Genomic DNA, 17,494 nt, shown 5'->3' with positions numbered 1-17,494 from the left:
TTTCGAGTGAATTGTACTCGGCGGGGGAGACCTGGCAAAGCCTCCCTGCAACCCGCGGCTCGCCCCACCCTCTAGCCGTCCAGCGCCCTCCGCTCCGGGCCGAGGGGTGGGCCCCCAGGTTCTGGCCGGCCCTGCCCTGTTCTTGGCCACCGAAAGGCTACCTCTGCCAGTTTCAGCCCTTGTCTGTGGGTTAGTGGGTTTAGCTAATCAGGCGTCATCTGTCAGGCGTCAGCAACTTTCTCCCTCTCCCTCTATGGATCAGGCTAGAAACAATGATTCAGGGTTTCTCCCCCTCCCTAAAACCCCTAACCCCATGACCATGAAGGTCTCCACACCTTATCTGTGAAGTTTTAAATCCTGTGTGTTTGATTTAAGACACTATTTCTGGTCTCGAAGGGAAGGCGGCCTGATGTGAAATGAACTCAGCATCTTGTCTGGGCTAAAAGATCAGAGCAGAGGTAAAAGCTGTGGCTGGGCTAGGGAGAGGCCTTGGTCGGAACAAAACTACATTAAAAAAAAAAAAACTAATGAAATGCTGTGTTTCTGCGTCTAAACTTATGTTTGGAAGGCTCTCCCATATGGTATGTCCCTCCCCAAACTGCAGTGGCCATGAGCAGTAATAATCATTCATGTAGCTCCTTTTAGCCTAAGGCAAAATTGTAAGCTCCCAGAATCTGGAGTGTAAACTGGCAGGGACGCAGTCTTTTTCTGTTCTGTAGTCTTCAGCTACATTCACATCCTGTGGATGCCCAATAAACATTGACTGATAAGCAGCCACCTGGGACTGAAAAGCTGCCGCCGCCCCTTGGTAACAGGGTGCATTGCATAACTGAAACCTGGCCGGCGGGGTATAGTGGGGATGGAGAGAGAGGGGGAGGGAGAATGTTGGGGAGGGGAGAAGACGTTGGGGAGTGGGAGAGGTTTTTCAGACCAAGGGCATCAGGGGGCAGGCCCTTGCTTGTTACAAAATGTGCTTCATGGAATTGTTAATGTCCAGGCACCACTAAGGGCTTTGATTTTTAAGATCTTATCCACGGGGCCTTCAAACATTTAGCTACACAGCACTCAATTAAGCTACCTTGTAAGAATGAAAGGCAGCGCTGCCCCTGCTGGGACCTGAACCTGTGCTATCCAGAGACGGGAAGCTACATGCTTACTATACACCAAATGACTCTTGTTTCTAGCTTTTCACTTTGAAAGGCACAACAGTATGATACCCTACATAGCTGAGCACTTCTTTATCAGAAAGAATAGGCCGGCAGAGTGCTTAAAGGGGCAGGAGGACTGGATTTCCAGGCTAAAGACCATAGTTTGAAGTCTGCCTCTCTGTTCCTTATTGTCTGTAACCTTGGTCAGATCACTTAACCTTTGGGGGCCTCATTTTCCTCCTCTGCAAAATGAGGGGGTTGGACTAGAAGATCTCTAAGGTCCCTTCTAGCACTAAATCTAAATCCTGATGAACCTTCTTCTTTGGAAATGTAAAAGGCCAGTAGCCAAAGACCAATTTACATGTAAAGAGCTACCAATTAAGATAAAGCATTTGAAGAGGGGTTAGTGAGTGGAGGGGGAAGAGACCCTGGAATGGAATTCTGATGACTCCACTGCTGTTTTTATCTTCTTTTGCAGCTCAGTACAAATATATACATATATATATATATATATATATATATAAATTGATATTTATATATTTATTTTTAAAGCTGACACAAATGTGGAAAATCTCTAACTTTTTAAATGCAAGAGTAATATTAACTAATATAACCTAGAGCCATTTAGAAATTATTTCAGTAGCTTAGACAAGATCTTCCAATTTTTGAAGAGATGGAACAGAAAAATAACACTTCATAAAGGTTCTTTAACCTATTTACTTCCTGGCAATGAGGTGTTTTCGAGGTCAGATAAGGTTGGGTATTCATTGGTGATGTCTTGAAAATGCTCAAGCTCGTTGGTTCCTTAAGATCCTACGAGAAGGTAAACATTATCCGGTCCAGGAAAAATCCTTGCAGCTGCAGGAGCAGTAGCATATTGCTTGAGAGGCAACCGGGTTTTTGTTTGTTTCCTTATTTTTTATCCCCAGAGTCGTCTTTTGTTCAATACTTCGAATATCTGTTCCAGGTAGGGTGTTCATTTATTTTTTGAAAAATCAACTTGGTCAGTTTTGAATCTGTTCCCTGACAAACTGCTGTGGAAAGGTGATTTTTGGAGGCCTCTTAGGCAGTTTTCAGAAGTTTGTCTGACTTGCAAGTTCCAAGGCCTGATGGTTTGCTTACCTAACCGGATTCAGTGGGGTTGGATTCCAGGACACTGTGGCCTTGTAGCACAGATAGCTGGGCAAGAGAAAGCATCCTTCTAAGGGTTTAGGAAGCTGTCAAGTTCAGATAAGGCTGAGATCCTATCCTACGGGACCTTGGTTGTATTAATAAGGAGAAATTAATTTTTAACCACTGGGAACATTGCCAAATTATGTGACCTTTGGCAGACCAGCTGTGCTATAAAAATAAATCCCACATATCTGAAAAATGTGCTCCTATCCAGTAGAACAATAAGAAATTGGGCATTTATTATACAGATAGTGGGGTTGAGAGAAAGGGGAGGAAAGTGGGAGTTTGCCTAAAACCTCTGTTTGTTGTAACATGTGGTTGCTGACACAGACATATCCCCACTGGGTTTCCAAAACACAGGAAAGAGGGACAGGATTACAGGGAAAAGCCTGCAGCACTGAGGGATGGGGAAGGTGTTAAATGCTTCCAGTCTACCACACCCCTAAGGCTTTGGAGACATTTTTCTTCACCCATACATGGGGATTATTGGCCTAGGTATAAAGCAAAGGGGATTTTCAAAAATGACAAAGCAATTGTCTTTACCCAGCCTCAATCAATCAAGCCTGCTGTTTAATCTGGGGGCTAATTACCAAGAAGCAGAGGTATCTGGCTTCTTAGGGCTTCTCAGTTTTTTTTTTTTTTTGGATAACTCCTCAGCTTTTCTATTAACACCTTCAAGTTTTTAAAAGCGGCCTCAAAGAGATCCATCTCATAGGTACTCTTGAGATATGTTTTGTACACCAAAGAGTAAAGATCTCCTAGCTTTTATCAGGTTGTAGGAGAAATATGTAAACATCTTAACTCAGCTTGTACCCCATCCACTGAACCAATGGTTCTTTTCATTTTCAAGTTATTCCTAGACTTTCTTCAAGGAAATATGATACCTTGGCTACTTTCAAATTCTTCTAGGGAACCAACATGCTTACCATTTACTCTCCTCTTTCTTACTTTCTTCATTGTCCTGTCCTCTTATTGTCTTCCTTCTTTCTAGTCTCTCAAGTTTCCTTTTCAACTTCTTTCTCCCTCATCTTTCTATCCTTCATCACCAAAGTATGCTCAGCAGACAACACTATATTTAAAGGCACTCTCTACAATGTATAAGAACTTCAACTCTGGCATAGAGGCCTCTCCACAGCTGAATTCAAGAAAGTCATCATAAAGACAAAATAGCTTTTACCCAGCAAGACTCTTTATAATCCCATCTCCCCCTGGGTCTTCATAAAAGAATCAAGATCTAATCCCCCACCCCCACCCCCAAAAAAAAGAAAAGAAAAGAAAAGAAAGATGTGGGTAAAATGACAATAGGAAACATCTCCACTGTGGCATGAAGTTGCTGGAGCTGCTGGACAGCATAATGCTAAACACTCAGAGTAAGGCCCTGATAACAACCTCTCTGCTTCAAAAGATCCTTCGATAACTAATGATCTTGCTTATTGGCAAGTCTTGGGGCTTCTACTTACTTGCCCTGTGAAAGAGGATAAAGGCAGCTGCAATTTACTGGATGGAATTGTAGCAATAATTGTTTTGATAAAGGAGAAAATAAAACAGATGTGCCTGAAAGGCATGGGGGAGGGGCGAGGGAGATGAAATAGAAGGAGGGAGGAGAGGGGACAGAGCAAGGGAAAAATCAATTGCAAGCACACCCTTTTAGTGCTGTCTTTGGTCTATTAGTTTGCTTGTATGTGGTATCCCCAAACTACTGACTACAGACACTTAAAGCTTTAAGGGTGGGGGGAACCCACAACCAAATGTTGATTTAATAATTTCATTTTATCAATACAATTTAAAAAATTTAAATAGCCTCTGACCTTTTGAAAGCTGGTTTTACTTAGGGCAGAAGCTTCCCGTTAACTCTGGTCAGAAATTCATATAGCTTATTAGAACTGGAAGGGACCTTGGAGTTATTTTAGCCAAGCCCCTTGTTCTTACAGAGGCCTACAGGGGTTAAGTGATTTGCCCAAGGTCACAGTCCATAGCCAGTTAGTGGCAAAGGAAGGTCTCTTGACTCCTAGACAGCCCCAGCTGCCTTCTTGAATCACTTAGGATTGTAGATTTATGACTGAAAAAAAGCTTAGGGATCATAGGGTCCAGCTCTTTCATTTTGAGAAAACCAGGGCCCAGAGGTCAAATGACTTGCCCACAGTCACCCAAGTAGTAATTTACAGAGCCCAATTTGAACCCAGATCCTCTGTCCCCACCGCCTTGCACCTACTCTGGTTAAAACGATCTGAGCCTTTGAAGTCCATTTTGGGTCTCAACTTGGGGAATTTATTTAGTATTTCAATAAACCATGTAAAGATTTGAGTTTAATAACACCTGTGGGGTTGTGAAGTGTTGGGGATAAGGGAAGAAAGCTGCAGGAGCCTTCGGTAAAACTTGTCACCAGGTTTCTTTGGCATCTGTAATGTGCCCTGGGGTCATTAGACAAATGAAAATGGGGTATTTCCTCATAAACCAGATTTTTCTGCCCCTTCATATTATTTCAGATCCCCCAAATCAAAATAAATATGAAAATGGTGCATTCAGCTTGATCTCCAAGTTATAAGTGCAGCAACCCCCTCTTCCCCTCCCCTGAGGTCTGCTGAAATGGTCAGGGTTTGTAATCCCAGATCTACCACTACAGAGACTAGAATTACATTTGCAGTAAGGACTGGGGGAAAGTGACCATAAATATAAACTAATGATATTATATTGGCTGCCCTATTGGAATTGCATTTGTTTATGATATAAGATGACAAATAACAAGGTTACCCCAGGTGGCATTATATGAGGTCAGAATAGGAAATCTCATCAAAGTTACATTTCAAAAATTAAATGATGATTTTTTTTCTTTTTAGAGTTTTGATGGGGGAAAAGAGGCTTTTAATAGCCCTTATTTCAAGAATCCATTTCCAAATCTTTTTTTAGGAGCATTTATTAGAGAAATTTTAGAAGGGAGAATCTGCTTTGTTTTCACCCCCATCTCTTCCCATCTCTCCCCATCTCTCCACACTCGCAGGCATGTGCCTGCTAGCTTTCCCCCTTCTTCCCTTTCTCCCCCTAAAGTTCTTTTATTCAGATTTTGAACTTTATCTCCGCAAAAGTTCACAAGGATTTCCATTTGCTGCCTTTTCAGGAGTTCATCATTCACTGCCACCCTGAACTATAAATTGAATAGATTGCATCCCTTCCCAGTTGCCTTAGGAAGTGGTCAAACGGCTGCATTCCTGGGCTGATGGATTGGCTCATTTCTTTCCAGCTTAAGCCAAGACACAGATTTTATGAGACTGTCTTGTGACAGGCTGAAGTCACTTTGAATAAAACAAAATCCCGCTTCAGATCACAGAAATGACTCCTAAAATCAGCTTATCCAGGGTGACTGGGTAAAATTTGGTTAAACCCTGAGCTAAGGACTTAGATGAGCTGGGCTGGGATTTGAAGAAGCTTTCTGGGTTTTCATTTTTTTGTGCATTTCCCTGCGTGTGACATGTTCCACGCAGAAATATGTATCCACAAGACATATAAATATGCAACAGCATGCAGGGTTGTACTGAAAAAAAAAAAAAGAGATGTGAGCTCCTCATAATCTAAGACAGAGCTCTTCTCTGCTCATCATAAAAGTCTAGGAAATTTTTATCACAGAAGCACAAGTCAAACAAGTGTGACACTTTGAATAAATGTGTTCTGCATCATAGAGGCTTTAGTGACTTTTAAAACTAGCTGTTTTATTGACTCGGGTTCCTCTCCTCACCAAAGTAAAAAATATTTGAGCTACAAGGGCCCTTAGAGCTCCTCTGTTCAAGCCCTCTCATTTCACAGAAACTTAGTGATTAGCTTGAGTCTAGCCGGGACGCCCAGCTCTACCCACTCCAGGCCCAAATGACTTGCCAAAAGGTTGGGCTACGAATTTTAACCTGGTATATTATTTTTCTTCCTAATGGGAGATTTTTTTTTGCTTTGCTACTAATGATGTCATGCAGTAGAAAGATCTTCAGTCTTCAGCTTCAGGTTTCTTGTTTTGGTTCTTAAAAGTTTGGGTGCTAACAGGTGTGTGGTGTACTTTTTTTTCCTAAAGTAGGCAACATATGCTCTTTCCAAGGGGGATGCAAACAATGAGTTTCTGAATCCCTTCTTCAGAACTGGGAAAAACCAGGAAATATTTGCTATTTGTTTCTCTCCCCGCCCCCACCCCCTGCAACAAACTACAATACAACCTACTCCTAGCTCCCCTAATTTGTATTTGCAAAGTGGATTTTGGGAACTCAAGTGTAGAGTCTTACATTGATCCCTATTAAATGTTTTTTTCTTTTTTTTCTTTCCCATTAAATTTTATCTTACTAGTTTTCTGTCTAACATTTGGGATTTTGGGGGATGGTCACTCTGGAGAGAGGCAGCATGGTCAGTGGGTAGAGCCCCAGATTTAGAGTGAAAGGACCTCAGTTCAAATCCTGCCTACTAATTATCTGAGCAAGTTATTCCATCTTTCAACCTCAGTTTCCTCGTCTGTAAATGGCTAGATTGGACTAGACACTGTCTGAGGTCTCTTCTGGCTGTGTATCTATGATCTGTTCAATTCAGTAAGCATGGTTTCTGGGAAGCATTCTGCTTCCATTTGCTTGTAGCTTTTGTACTTCACCATTTGCGGGGCAATAGGGGTTAAGTGACTTGCCCAGGGTCACACAGCTAGTAAGTGTCAAGTGTCTGAGGCCAGATTTGAACTCCTATCTCCAGTCCTCTTGACTCCAGGGCTGGTGCTCTATCCACTTCGCCACCTAGCTGCCCTACCATTTTGTTTTGATCCTTCTGCCTCTTTTTGAGAAAAACCACTTTAAGGCCCTCAGTTTAAATGTGTCACTGCTCACTTGCAGTGTGTGGAACTCTTAAAGAGTTCAACATATAGAACTATAGATCCTTCTTTTTGTTTGTCTGTTTCCCCAAATCCCAAATAAAGAACAGCAGCAACAACTAAACCTCTTTGAAAAGTAATAGGAGGCCTATAATGCCCTTCCCCTTATATCTTCTTTATGGTTTGGCACCAAATGATGACTGTTTTTACTATAGTTCAACATTACCAACCCATCTGACTTTCCTTTTCTGCTTCTGACACTGCCTGTGTGACCCTGGGTAAGTCTCTTAACCTTCCTGGGACTGTTTCCTTATCTGTAAAAATGAGGGGGTTGAATTTGATGGCCTCTGAGGTCCCTTCTGGTTCCAAACCTATAATCTCATAATCATTTATGAACCCTGGGACCTCTGTCAGCTTGCCAGTTGCCTTGAGTCATTAGTCAGAGGCTAATAGCAACTACATAACTCAGATTTATACTTTCACATTCATCATCCTTTTTGATCCTCTCAGCAAGGCTATGGGGTAGGTAGTACAAGTATTTATAAACATTCCCATTTCACAGATGAAGAAACAAGGTAAGAGAAGGTACAGTCACATAGCTGGCAAGTGGTAAATCTGGGACTTTGAAAGCAGGTTTGAGCATAATAGAGCAGGGCTTCTTAAACTTTTTCCATTTGCAACCCCTTTTTGCCAGAGAAATTTTTACTCAACCCTGGGTGTATAGTTATATAAAATACGTATACAAATCAAATATTTACTGCCAAATTTTTCACAACCCCCACATTCAGTTACTTGACCCATAGGGGGTCTCAACCCACAGTTTAAGAAGCTTTGTACTAGAAGAGGAAAGGAAATCAGCTAGTCAAACACTTGACACTAGCTGTGTGACCCTGGGCAAGTCATTTAACCCTCGTTGTCCTGCAAAAAAAAAAAAAAAAAAAGGAAAAAAGTTAAGAAATATTAAAAATCACACAACTAATTAGTGGTAGTTCTAGGTCCAGAAACCACTGTTGTTTTGGCCAAACTATTCCACTACAGGTGGGCTGTAACATTTTAGTTATGGCCCTTTTCCGCATCTAATTTTATCAACAAACAAACAAAAATATAATAATATGTTTCTTTAAAGGTTTTACATAGCATAGATTTAGAAGTGGAAAGAGCCATTGAAATCCATTGTTCCAAAAATGTCTTTTAGAGATGAAGAAAAGGAGGCCTAGAAAGTAAATTGGCCCAGTGTTATAAGGGTTGTGGGAAGCAGAGGGAGATGTTTTGTTTTTTCATCATTCTCTGTCACCCCAGCCTGCTCCGACCTTACCTAATATCCAAGTTTTGACTTGAACAAGAAACCAATTAATGCCTTGATTTTGCTTCTAAATTAGCTTAATTATACTTCTTGTAAGCATGGTGATATTAGCATGGAATCATAGGATTGATTAGGTCCTTGACAGTTTACCTGGTCCAGCTGACCACCTCCAGGCAGATACAACTCCTTAGAGGTTAATCCAGGATTTTGCCACTCCTCTTTGGGGAAATGAATTTGTCTTAGATGAAGAGGACTCACTAGATAGTTGTAGAATGTAGTCTCTTATCTAACTGACAAAGGCTGAGTAGTTATACATTGCAACAACTCCCTGACTTGGGAATGGAGATAATATGCCTATGGAGAGTGGCTTTCCCAAGGGATTCTTTGGGGTTGAGCTCTGTGATTCCTTGCTTGACATTTCTTATATATGTGGGCCATTTTGAAAAGTGATGGAAGCAACAAAGGCTTGAGATGATGCAACTTTTGAAAGGAGATTGCTTCATATGTCTGTTGTGGCTATATATGCATTTTAGCAAAGTACCTGGAAGTGGATTTTGAATGAGAGCATGGGAGGTGGAAAGGGATTGAGTGTGTTTTCTTTGCTGCCTTTACTTCTGTATTTCAAGAGTTCATCTCTTTCCAAGAAAAATACAGGCTGAAATTCCAATATTTATCTTTATGGGATGTATGTCTGTGCAAATGATGTGTGATATTTCATGTGAGGGTGTGAAAGTGTGTACAAGAGTGAAGTGTGAATTACTAATATGTATATGTAACTGATGTATGTTCAATATCTCTATTTGTGTGCATGTATGTGTGTGTGTATGTGTGTGTTTCAGAGAGAGATATACAAACAAAAATCTGCATTTATAAATGTTTGTGTGTTGAGTAAGCTCACCCCATGGAACTAAAACAGATGTTTTTAAATTCTCAGATATTTTTATGAGTGTCTTTCATTCAGATAAAGTAAAGGCAGAAAAAGACTGGTTGCTTCTCTTGTTTGGGTTAAGCAATGAATTTCTGGGAAACAACAGAAAATGTTGTATTCCTGCCTCAAGATAAAAATAGTTCAGTTTTTGGTGGCCAAATCTGAAGCTGAGGAAATGATTGCTCCCCAGTGTGGATGAGAAATAAAAACTTCCTATGAGGAAGTTTCCTGTCATTATAGCTAACTTTTCTGTGTTCATGGCCCATGGGAGAGAACGATGTTCTTCTAGAGTGTTTGGGAAGGGGGAGGAAATCAAGAGGAATGGAGGGACCTTTGAACATTCAGTCTTCTCTAAAGGAGGCCTTCCCTAAAGCCCCCGCTCCTTCCTAGAAGTAATCTCTATCCCTGCTCCACTAAATCTCTCATGATGCACTGTTTGACCTTTCCAAGGAAATTTCTTTCTCATTCCAACTCCTATTATATTTGTGTGTGTGTATATATATATATATATAAATTTTCTTTCTTCTTCTTCTTCTTCTTCTTCTTCTTCTTCTTCTTCTTCTTCTTCTTCTTCTTCTTCTTCTTCTTCCTTTGGCAATGAGAGTTAAGTGACTTGCCCAGGGTCACACAGCTAGTAAGTGTCAAGTATCTGAGGCTAGATTTGAACTCAGTTCTCCTGAATCCAGGGCTAGTGCTTTATCCACAGCACTACCTAGCTGCCCCTCCTTTCCTTCTTCTCAACCTTCTCTCCCCCAATAATCTGGAAACTCCTCAAGGGAAAGAAGCTGAGTTTTATTCTGATCTTTGTATTCTTGATGCAAAACCTAACATTGGGTAGCATAGCAGTACCTAAGTTTAAAGCTGGAAGGGAATTTAGGGGTTATCAAATCTAACCAGATGAGGAAACCATGGCCCAGAGAGGTTAAGTGATTTGTTCACAATCACACAGTTAGGAAGTGTCTAAGGCAGGATTTGTTTTTGGTTTTTTTTTTAGTGAGGCAATTGGGGTTAAGTGACTTGCCCAGGGTCACACAGCTAGTAAGTGTTAAGTGTCTGAGGCAGGATTTGAACTCAGGTACTCCTGACTCCAGGGCTGATGCTTTATCCACTACGCCACCTAGCCGCCCCTTAAGGCCGGATTTGAAACCAGGTTTTCCTGACTCTCAAATCTAGTACCATACACTATCACCCTATGCTATTTCTCTACTCTGATGCCTGCCTAATAAAAGAGATGTAATAGAAAGTTGCAGCAGCTAGGTGGCACAGAGGATAGAGCACTGGGCCTGGAGTCATCTTCAGAAGTTCAAATCTGGCCTCTGGCACTTACTAGCTGTGTGACCCTGGGCAAGTCACTTCACCCTGTTTGCCCCAGCTTCCTCATCTGTAAAATGAGCTGGAAAAGGAAATGGCAAAACCACTCCAGTATCTCTGCCAGGAAAACTCCAAATGGGGGTCATGAAAATTGGACATGCCTGAAAAATGACTGAATGACAATAGAAAGATCTCAAGAATGGGGAAGAGTGGTTTTTAGGGTCATAGATATAGAAGGGGGTTTTCTGGTAAATGCTTAACAACTAGCTCTCAGGAAAAAAATATACACAGGACACACTTTTAAGTTTGATATGAATTATTGAAATGTTCTCCCTTGGTTTCTTAAATCTAGGCAACAAAACAATGAATCAAGCCTTGATTTATAATGTGATTTCCCAGGTGTAAATAAATGCTCTCACTGAAAATTTAATAAGTATGAGCTGGTTCCAGCAGACCCCTGGATGAAAAGCTGTAAAGGGGCTCAGAGGTTAGCTAGACTGATCCTATCATTTTACAGAGGAGAGAACTGAGACCCAGAAGCATTTGGAGACTTGCCCCATGATCACACAAGAGTGACACAGTTAGGATTTGAACCCAGGGCCTCTAACTTGAGACTGGCCTTCTTGCCATTAATCTATGAAACCTGTCATGAATCTATGAAGAAGTCAGGAGTCCTAAGGGTTTTGTTGTTGTTGTTGGTGGTGGTGGTGGTGGTGGTGGTGGTGTGTGTTTATTTTGGTTTTTTGGGGCAGTGAAGATTAAGTCACTTGCTTAGGGTCACACAACTAGTAAGTGTCAAGTGTCTGAGGACAGATTTGAACTCAGGTTCTCCTGAATCTATGGCTGGTGCTTTATCTACTGCGCTACCCAGCTGCCCCAAGAGTCCTGAATTCTAATCCAACCTCTGCCACATATCAGCTGTGCAACTGTAGATGAATCCTCTGAGCTCTCTGGGCTGAACAAATGAGTGAGATTACACTTGTACTCCCACAGTTGTGAGCAAAGAACTTTACAAAATTCTCTGTAAATATAAGGAGGCATCTCTTAAATGGAGGGAAGCAAGCAGAGGGTACCTGGCACATGACAATGGTTTCTAATCAGGGGCCCCAATCAGCTTCCTGGTGAGGACTGTGATTTGGGGGTGTGTGTGGCGGGGTTATCGTTTCTGTGAAGTAGCTGGCAAAGGGACAGTCCACACTAGAAAATGATCTCCTCTCCCCAGCTCACTGAGCAGCTGGTGTTCAGAGTTCCCACACCTAAGCCTTTCCCAAAGGAACAGGCTCATTCCTCCTTCTGGTTCCTTCCCATTCATTAGGCAGCAGCAGTGGGACACGGTCTGTCTTAGTCCTCTGAATTATGCTGGGTGCTCTGCTTGAGAGTGTGGTTTATGGCGCCTGGAACCCCCCCAAGGAGTTGGTTGAGGAAGAATGGCCTCCTTTCAGTCCATTGATCATTTATGGTCTCATCTGTGCCTCTCTTCAAGGGGTCATGCCTTTGTGTTCTTGGGCCTAGTCATTAGGTAGAGGATGGGGTGTCCCTGCTAGCTCAGAGAGGAAATGGCCTGCTTTTTGTTTTCCTGCCCAGGAGGAAATGGCACCAGACGCCATTAGATTTTGAGATCCCACTCTCACATTCGAACCCCTCGAGGTGAACCGGTTAAAAGGCTACTACTTGTCTGGCTTTGGGTTCTAAGCACAGCTATGCTGTGTGCCCCATCTTTTATGCATTAAGCCCCGTCAGGCTGATAATCTAAAGCAGAGGTATGGAAGACAGTAATACCGACAGACATGGGGAATAGTAAACTGCACCTGTAGAGTTAAAAATGCATGACCCTCTCCCTGAAAGAGTGAACACACGAGAAAGATCCTGCCCTGTTGGGTGACTGCTGAGGCTTAATACATAATTCACAGGACCATGCTGGTTCATGCAGATGGCAATATTAAAGCATGATTGATGCTAAGAGAAAGGGGGAAAAAAAACCTCAGGAAAATTCTCCAAGAGACCTCTTCTATTGCTGTGGTTCTCATACTTTCCTGTCTTCTTCCTGTTCTACTATGGATATTAAATGAAAACCCCATGTTTCCTGGGAAACCCCCCAGGTGCTGTGGGATTTCATTCCCAGTTATTATATTTCCCAAATGTCACCAACCCAAGTGGGCTGAGGTAGCACACAAGTTCTCTCCCATCATCCCCCTCTTCTTCCTTTGAAGATTCCCCACTCCCCATTCTGTCATCTCCCACGAAGCTGTTCATCTCCATCAGTGTGCAGCCAGGGAGGGGAGGAGAAGTAATGCTCAGCTGACCGAGCTTCGGCTGCCTTTCAAGTGGTTGGCTGAAAGTAAATGAAGCAGTAGCACTCTCTTGTGGTGACCAGGTTGGGAGGGACAGTAGGAGGGGAAAGAAGAGGAAATCAAATAAGCCCAAAGCACCTTTTGTGGAAATTTCAAATTGGAAAAGAATCCGTACCCTTGATGTAGAGGGGTTTTTTTTCCCTCTTGGTAGGTAATGAAATAATAAATCAAATTTGTGGTGTATTTGAGATTAAATGTTTGGGGATTTTTTTCTCCTTATTTAAAAAAAGAAGAAGAAGAAGAAGCTGAAATCACTCTCCAGGGAAGGGTCTGCTTAAACCCAGAGCTGGAAAGTGCTTCCTTGCCTGGCTGTAATTGTTACCAGGCTGTTTGTGGGACAGCTCTTCAAAACCACGATGGTCAATTATAAACTGGAGCCTTTAATTCACACCGGTCGGGTGGGTTGGTGCCAAGCTAGAGAAAATGAAAGATTTGTGACATAAAGAGTGAGGTGAACGGCTTGGATGAGGAAAGGGAAAAGGGCCAACAAAGCCAGATATGAAAAAGTGTGTGGGGGGAGCCTGAGTTTCTGCCCCCCACCCTTTCTGCTATCTGAGGTTGTCTAATTAGAATATTTATGGCCTTTTCCTGGCATCTTTTCATTTGGCGTGGGTGTATGTGCATAGCTGGTGGAAGAAGAAGGGATGAGCTATAATAGTTTTGCCCACTGAATGAGTAAGTGGGTCAGCCCTGGGCCCTACCATAAAAGGTCTGTAAAATAGCGGCTAGGAGAAAGGAGAGAAGGAGAGAAAGAAAAAGAACCTGGCTGAAGTTCTTGGTTTTGTTTGCCTTCTTTTTCAGGCCTACCTTGCGGAGGTCGTTTGAATTCCAAAGATGCTGGCTATATCACCTCCCCTGGCTATCCCCAGGACTACCCCTCCCACCAGAACTGTGAATGGATTGTTTATGCTCCAGAACCCAACCAGAAGATTGTCCTCAACTTCAACCCTCACTTTGAGATCGAAAAGCATGACTGCAAGTAAGTGCTGCCTCATCCCTTTTAGTAACCAGAGCATCCTCCCTCTTACCACCACCACCACCACTGCCACCACCACCTGAAACCTACGACATAAGAAATCAATAAGTCCTGAAACCCGATTCTCCATGGTGAGCCTTGGCTCCAGAGTGTGTCTCCTTAGGCCATTATCTTTCAGGGTAAGAAGGGCCTAGTTAAGCCAATGGCATGGTGACATGTGCTTTCTTGGGTACAGAGAACCCAAATATATCAGAGCCTACCCTCATGGGTCATGGACACTGCTATGTTATCCACATGTGAAGATTTCATTTGATTCATAAAGTTGACCTTTCTTCTATCTGTGCTTTGGGGATGGGGACTAGAGAACAAAAAGTTACGTTGTCAGAAGTCGTCAGCTTCTATGAGTGTTTTGGACATTCAAGATCAGTTTTAGGGTCTATGGGACTGGTTATTGGGAAGTTCAGAGCAAAAACATGCCTACAGTTTCTTCGGGGACCCCTGACTTGCCACGTATCCATATTCAGACTGAAAAGATAATGTTTTGTTTAAAAAAAAAAGGTATTAGCAGATGATGGTTGGGATCCAAATATCAAATTAAAAAAAATAACCGGTGCTCATAGATTCAATAAACCTTGATTAAGCGCCTACTATCTTGAAGGCCTGTTTAAGGCTGTCAGATACAAAGATAAGAAGCAAACAGTCTTTGCCCTCAGAGATCTGGGATTAGAAACTGGGTCTCCTGACTTTCTGTCACATGAGGCATTTAGAGTTTCCAGTCCTTTCAAAGAGGAACTCTTTTTTTTTTTAAAGGAAAAAAAAATTCACAATAAGTAGATTGACCAACCAGGTCTTTTTAGAGTTCCTACTATGTGCCCTTCACTGAAGGTATGTTTGTTTGTTTGTTTGTTTTTTTAGTGAGGCAGTTGGGGTTAAGTGACTTGCCCAGGGTCACACAGCTAGTAAGTGTCAAGTGTCCAAGGCTGGATTTGAACTCAGGTACTCCCGACTCCGGGCCAGTGCTCTATCCACTGAGCCATCTAGCTGCCCCTGAAGGCATGTTTTAAAAGTTATTAGAAGGGAACCTATACTTTGATGAATAAATCAAGAAAGCCACATGGGTTATGCTGTTGCTAGTGATTTCACTGAAGTCCCATAACTTGATCATGCCATAGTTTCTGAATGGGTGAAATGGAGTACGAAGAGTACATGCAGGATATATTGTATAACTGAGTGAATTATTGTTACTCTTTGCCTCTGGCTATTTTGTATCTTACATGATGTTTTCCCTAACAAGACTTACTCTTTGCTAAGGACTGGAGGGGTAGTAGGATGGATTGCTGGCTATCCCGTGTGATTTAATGTCAGGAGAACCAGTTTCCAATCCCAGCTTCACCCTTGACTCCAAAGATGACTCAGGGTAACTCATTCAATTCCTTGCTTCATTGAAATCTTCCCACATCAACTTTAAAAGTTTCTTATTTGCTATCAGCTCTGCAGAATAGTCTGTAGGACCCTCCACCTGAGGCGGCCAATGCCTTTGTTTCTTTGGCTGGGAGTTTACCAGACGAGAGTGGGCATGGCACATGGGATCAGAAAGACCTGGGCTTGGGGCTGATGGAGCTCAGAGAAATTTGAGTAAGCACCTCTGCCTCTACAGAGGGCTCGATTCTGTTCTGCTGACGACAGCAGAGCTCTCCGTGAAATCTCTAGGAGGTCATCTTATGTTTATGCATCAGTGGTATAGGGGGAAATCACAAGTTCCTCAAGGAAAAATCTGGGAGCTAATAAGCATGGCACAAAGCAACTGGGCGGCATGAAAGGTTACATAAGCATGTTCTTGCACTGCTCCAGGAAGGAACATGGTCCACAAGGATTTCTGGATGATGTTGGCATTGGGAGCCCTTAAGGCCTTAATTCTTCCTCCTTTTCCCCAAGGGGCTCAGCAATGGGGGCTTTCAGCACTGATTTTGCCACTCTGCTGAGAACCAGGGGAGATGCAGGAGGGGTTTGCCCCTTTTTCCTGTTGCTTATTCAGCAGGAGCACATAGGTTGTGACTCATCTTCCATTTGCCAGGCTTTCTAGTCATCTTCCTTTTTCTGCTTCCCTCTATTTATCCCCCATCCACTGCCCCAGCCCCGACCGTGTTTGATGGATCCTAGAAGTACAGGGAGGTCAGAAGGAGGTCATACTGGGGTATATTATTTTCCTTGGGTACCCATTTGGGCAGGAAGGGATCAGATCAGGTCATTTCAAATTCCTGGCAACAGATATTTGATTACATCCTTCATTCCTTTCAAGTTCCACCCCCCCCTTTCCCCCTCCCCCCCTTTCCCCTCTTCTCTCACTGTGCATTTTTGTATTCTCATCTTTACCATTTGGGGAGGCACATCTGTTTCTTTCAAACCTTCCCTTTTTTCAGTTTCTATTCTTTTGGCTGACCATTTGCATTCAGAGGAAACTGGCTCTACCCCCACCTTTTTTTTACTTCATTATGAAGGGAATAATTTATTGTAATTGAAGTCCTGGAAGGTGTTTCTCTCTCTCTCTCTCCCTCCCCACCCCTCTCCAGCACGCTCTTGCTCTCTCTCTCTCTCTCTCTCTCTCTCTCTCTCTCTCTCTCTCTCTCTCTCTCTCTCTCTCCCCTACCTCCCTCCTTCCTCTATCCTCCTCCCTCCTCTCTTTCCTTTCCTCCTCTCTCTCCTCCCTCTATTCATCCTTCCTTCCTTGTCTTCCCCTCTTTCTTCTTTCTGCTTTTTTCCCTCCCTTTCTCCCCCCTCTTTCCCTTTCTCTTCTCTTTCTGTTTCCCTCTCTCCTCTTTCTCTCTCTCTCTCTCTCTCTCTCTCTCTCTCTCTCTCTCTCTCTCTCTCTCTCTCTCTCTCTCTCCTCCCTCTCTCCCCACCTTTTCCCTCTCTTCCCACCTCCTCCTTTCTCTCTGGGCTTCAGCTCTGTTCCAAGGAAGCTTGGAAGGCACTTCAAATCAAATGAAATCAGCTTCTTCTGTCTTTCGCTTTTGTGTGCATGTTACAAGCTGACTCTGGTTCTTAGTGCTTGGAGGATTGATGCTTCTGAAAATAAAACTTGGAACCCATACTGTTGCCTGAACTGTCCTTCAGATGAGAGGACACAGCAGCAACACCAAAGCAACAAGGGTGTGTGTGTGTGTGTGTGTGTGTGTGTGTGTGTGTGTGTGTGTGTGTGTGTGTGTGTGTGTGTGTGATAGGGGGTGGAGGGTAGGGGTGGGAAAGATAGGAATGAGTAAGAAGTTTATAGTTGGGTTTTTTGGTAAGCCTTTCTAGCTGAGGAAAAGGAGCTCAGATCATGTTGTCTGGACAGTTTTTTTCATGTTCCATCTTAAGGACTGAATCCAGCAACTACTTTGTGAGCTGGGAACTGTTCCCTGGTTTGAAAGGATTATCCAAGGTTATTTTCAAAGCAGTGGCCAGTGAGCCATTCTCTTCCCTCACCTTGGGGACTTGCA

The 17,494-nt window shown here is 42.9% G+C and overlaps 1 protein-coding gene across 1 annotated transcript in view; it reads left to right on the top strand.

Annotated features, from left to right (window-relative positions):
* The window catches only part of NRP2 (neuropilin 2), a 156,760-nt gene that overhangs the window by 4,764 nt on the left and 134,502 nt on the right, over nt 1-17,494 (top strand). Inside the window, 1 exon segment of the mRNA XM_043994885.1 lies at nt 13,841-14,018. Within this exon segment, the coding sequence (XP_043850820.1) occupies nt 13,841-14,018 (178 nt within the window).

Source organism: Dromiciops gliroides, chromosome 3 (genome assembly GCF_019393635.1).
Source record: "Dromiciops gliroides isolate mDroGli1 chromosome 3, mDroGli1.pri, whole genome shotgun sequence".
NCBI lineage: Eukaryota > Metazoa > Chordata > Mammalia > Microbiotheria > Microbiotheriidae > Dromiciops > Dromiciops gliroides.
This window is presented reverse-complemented; position numbering and strand designations above follow the sequence as displayed.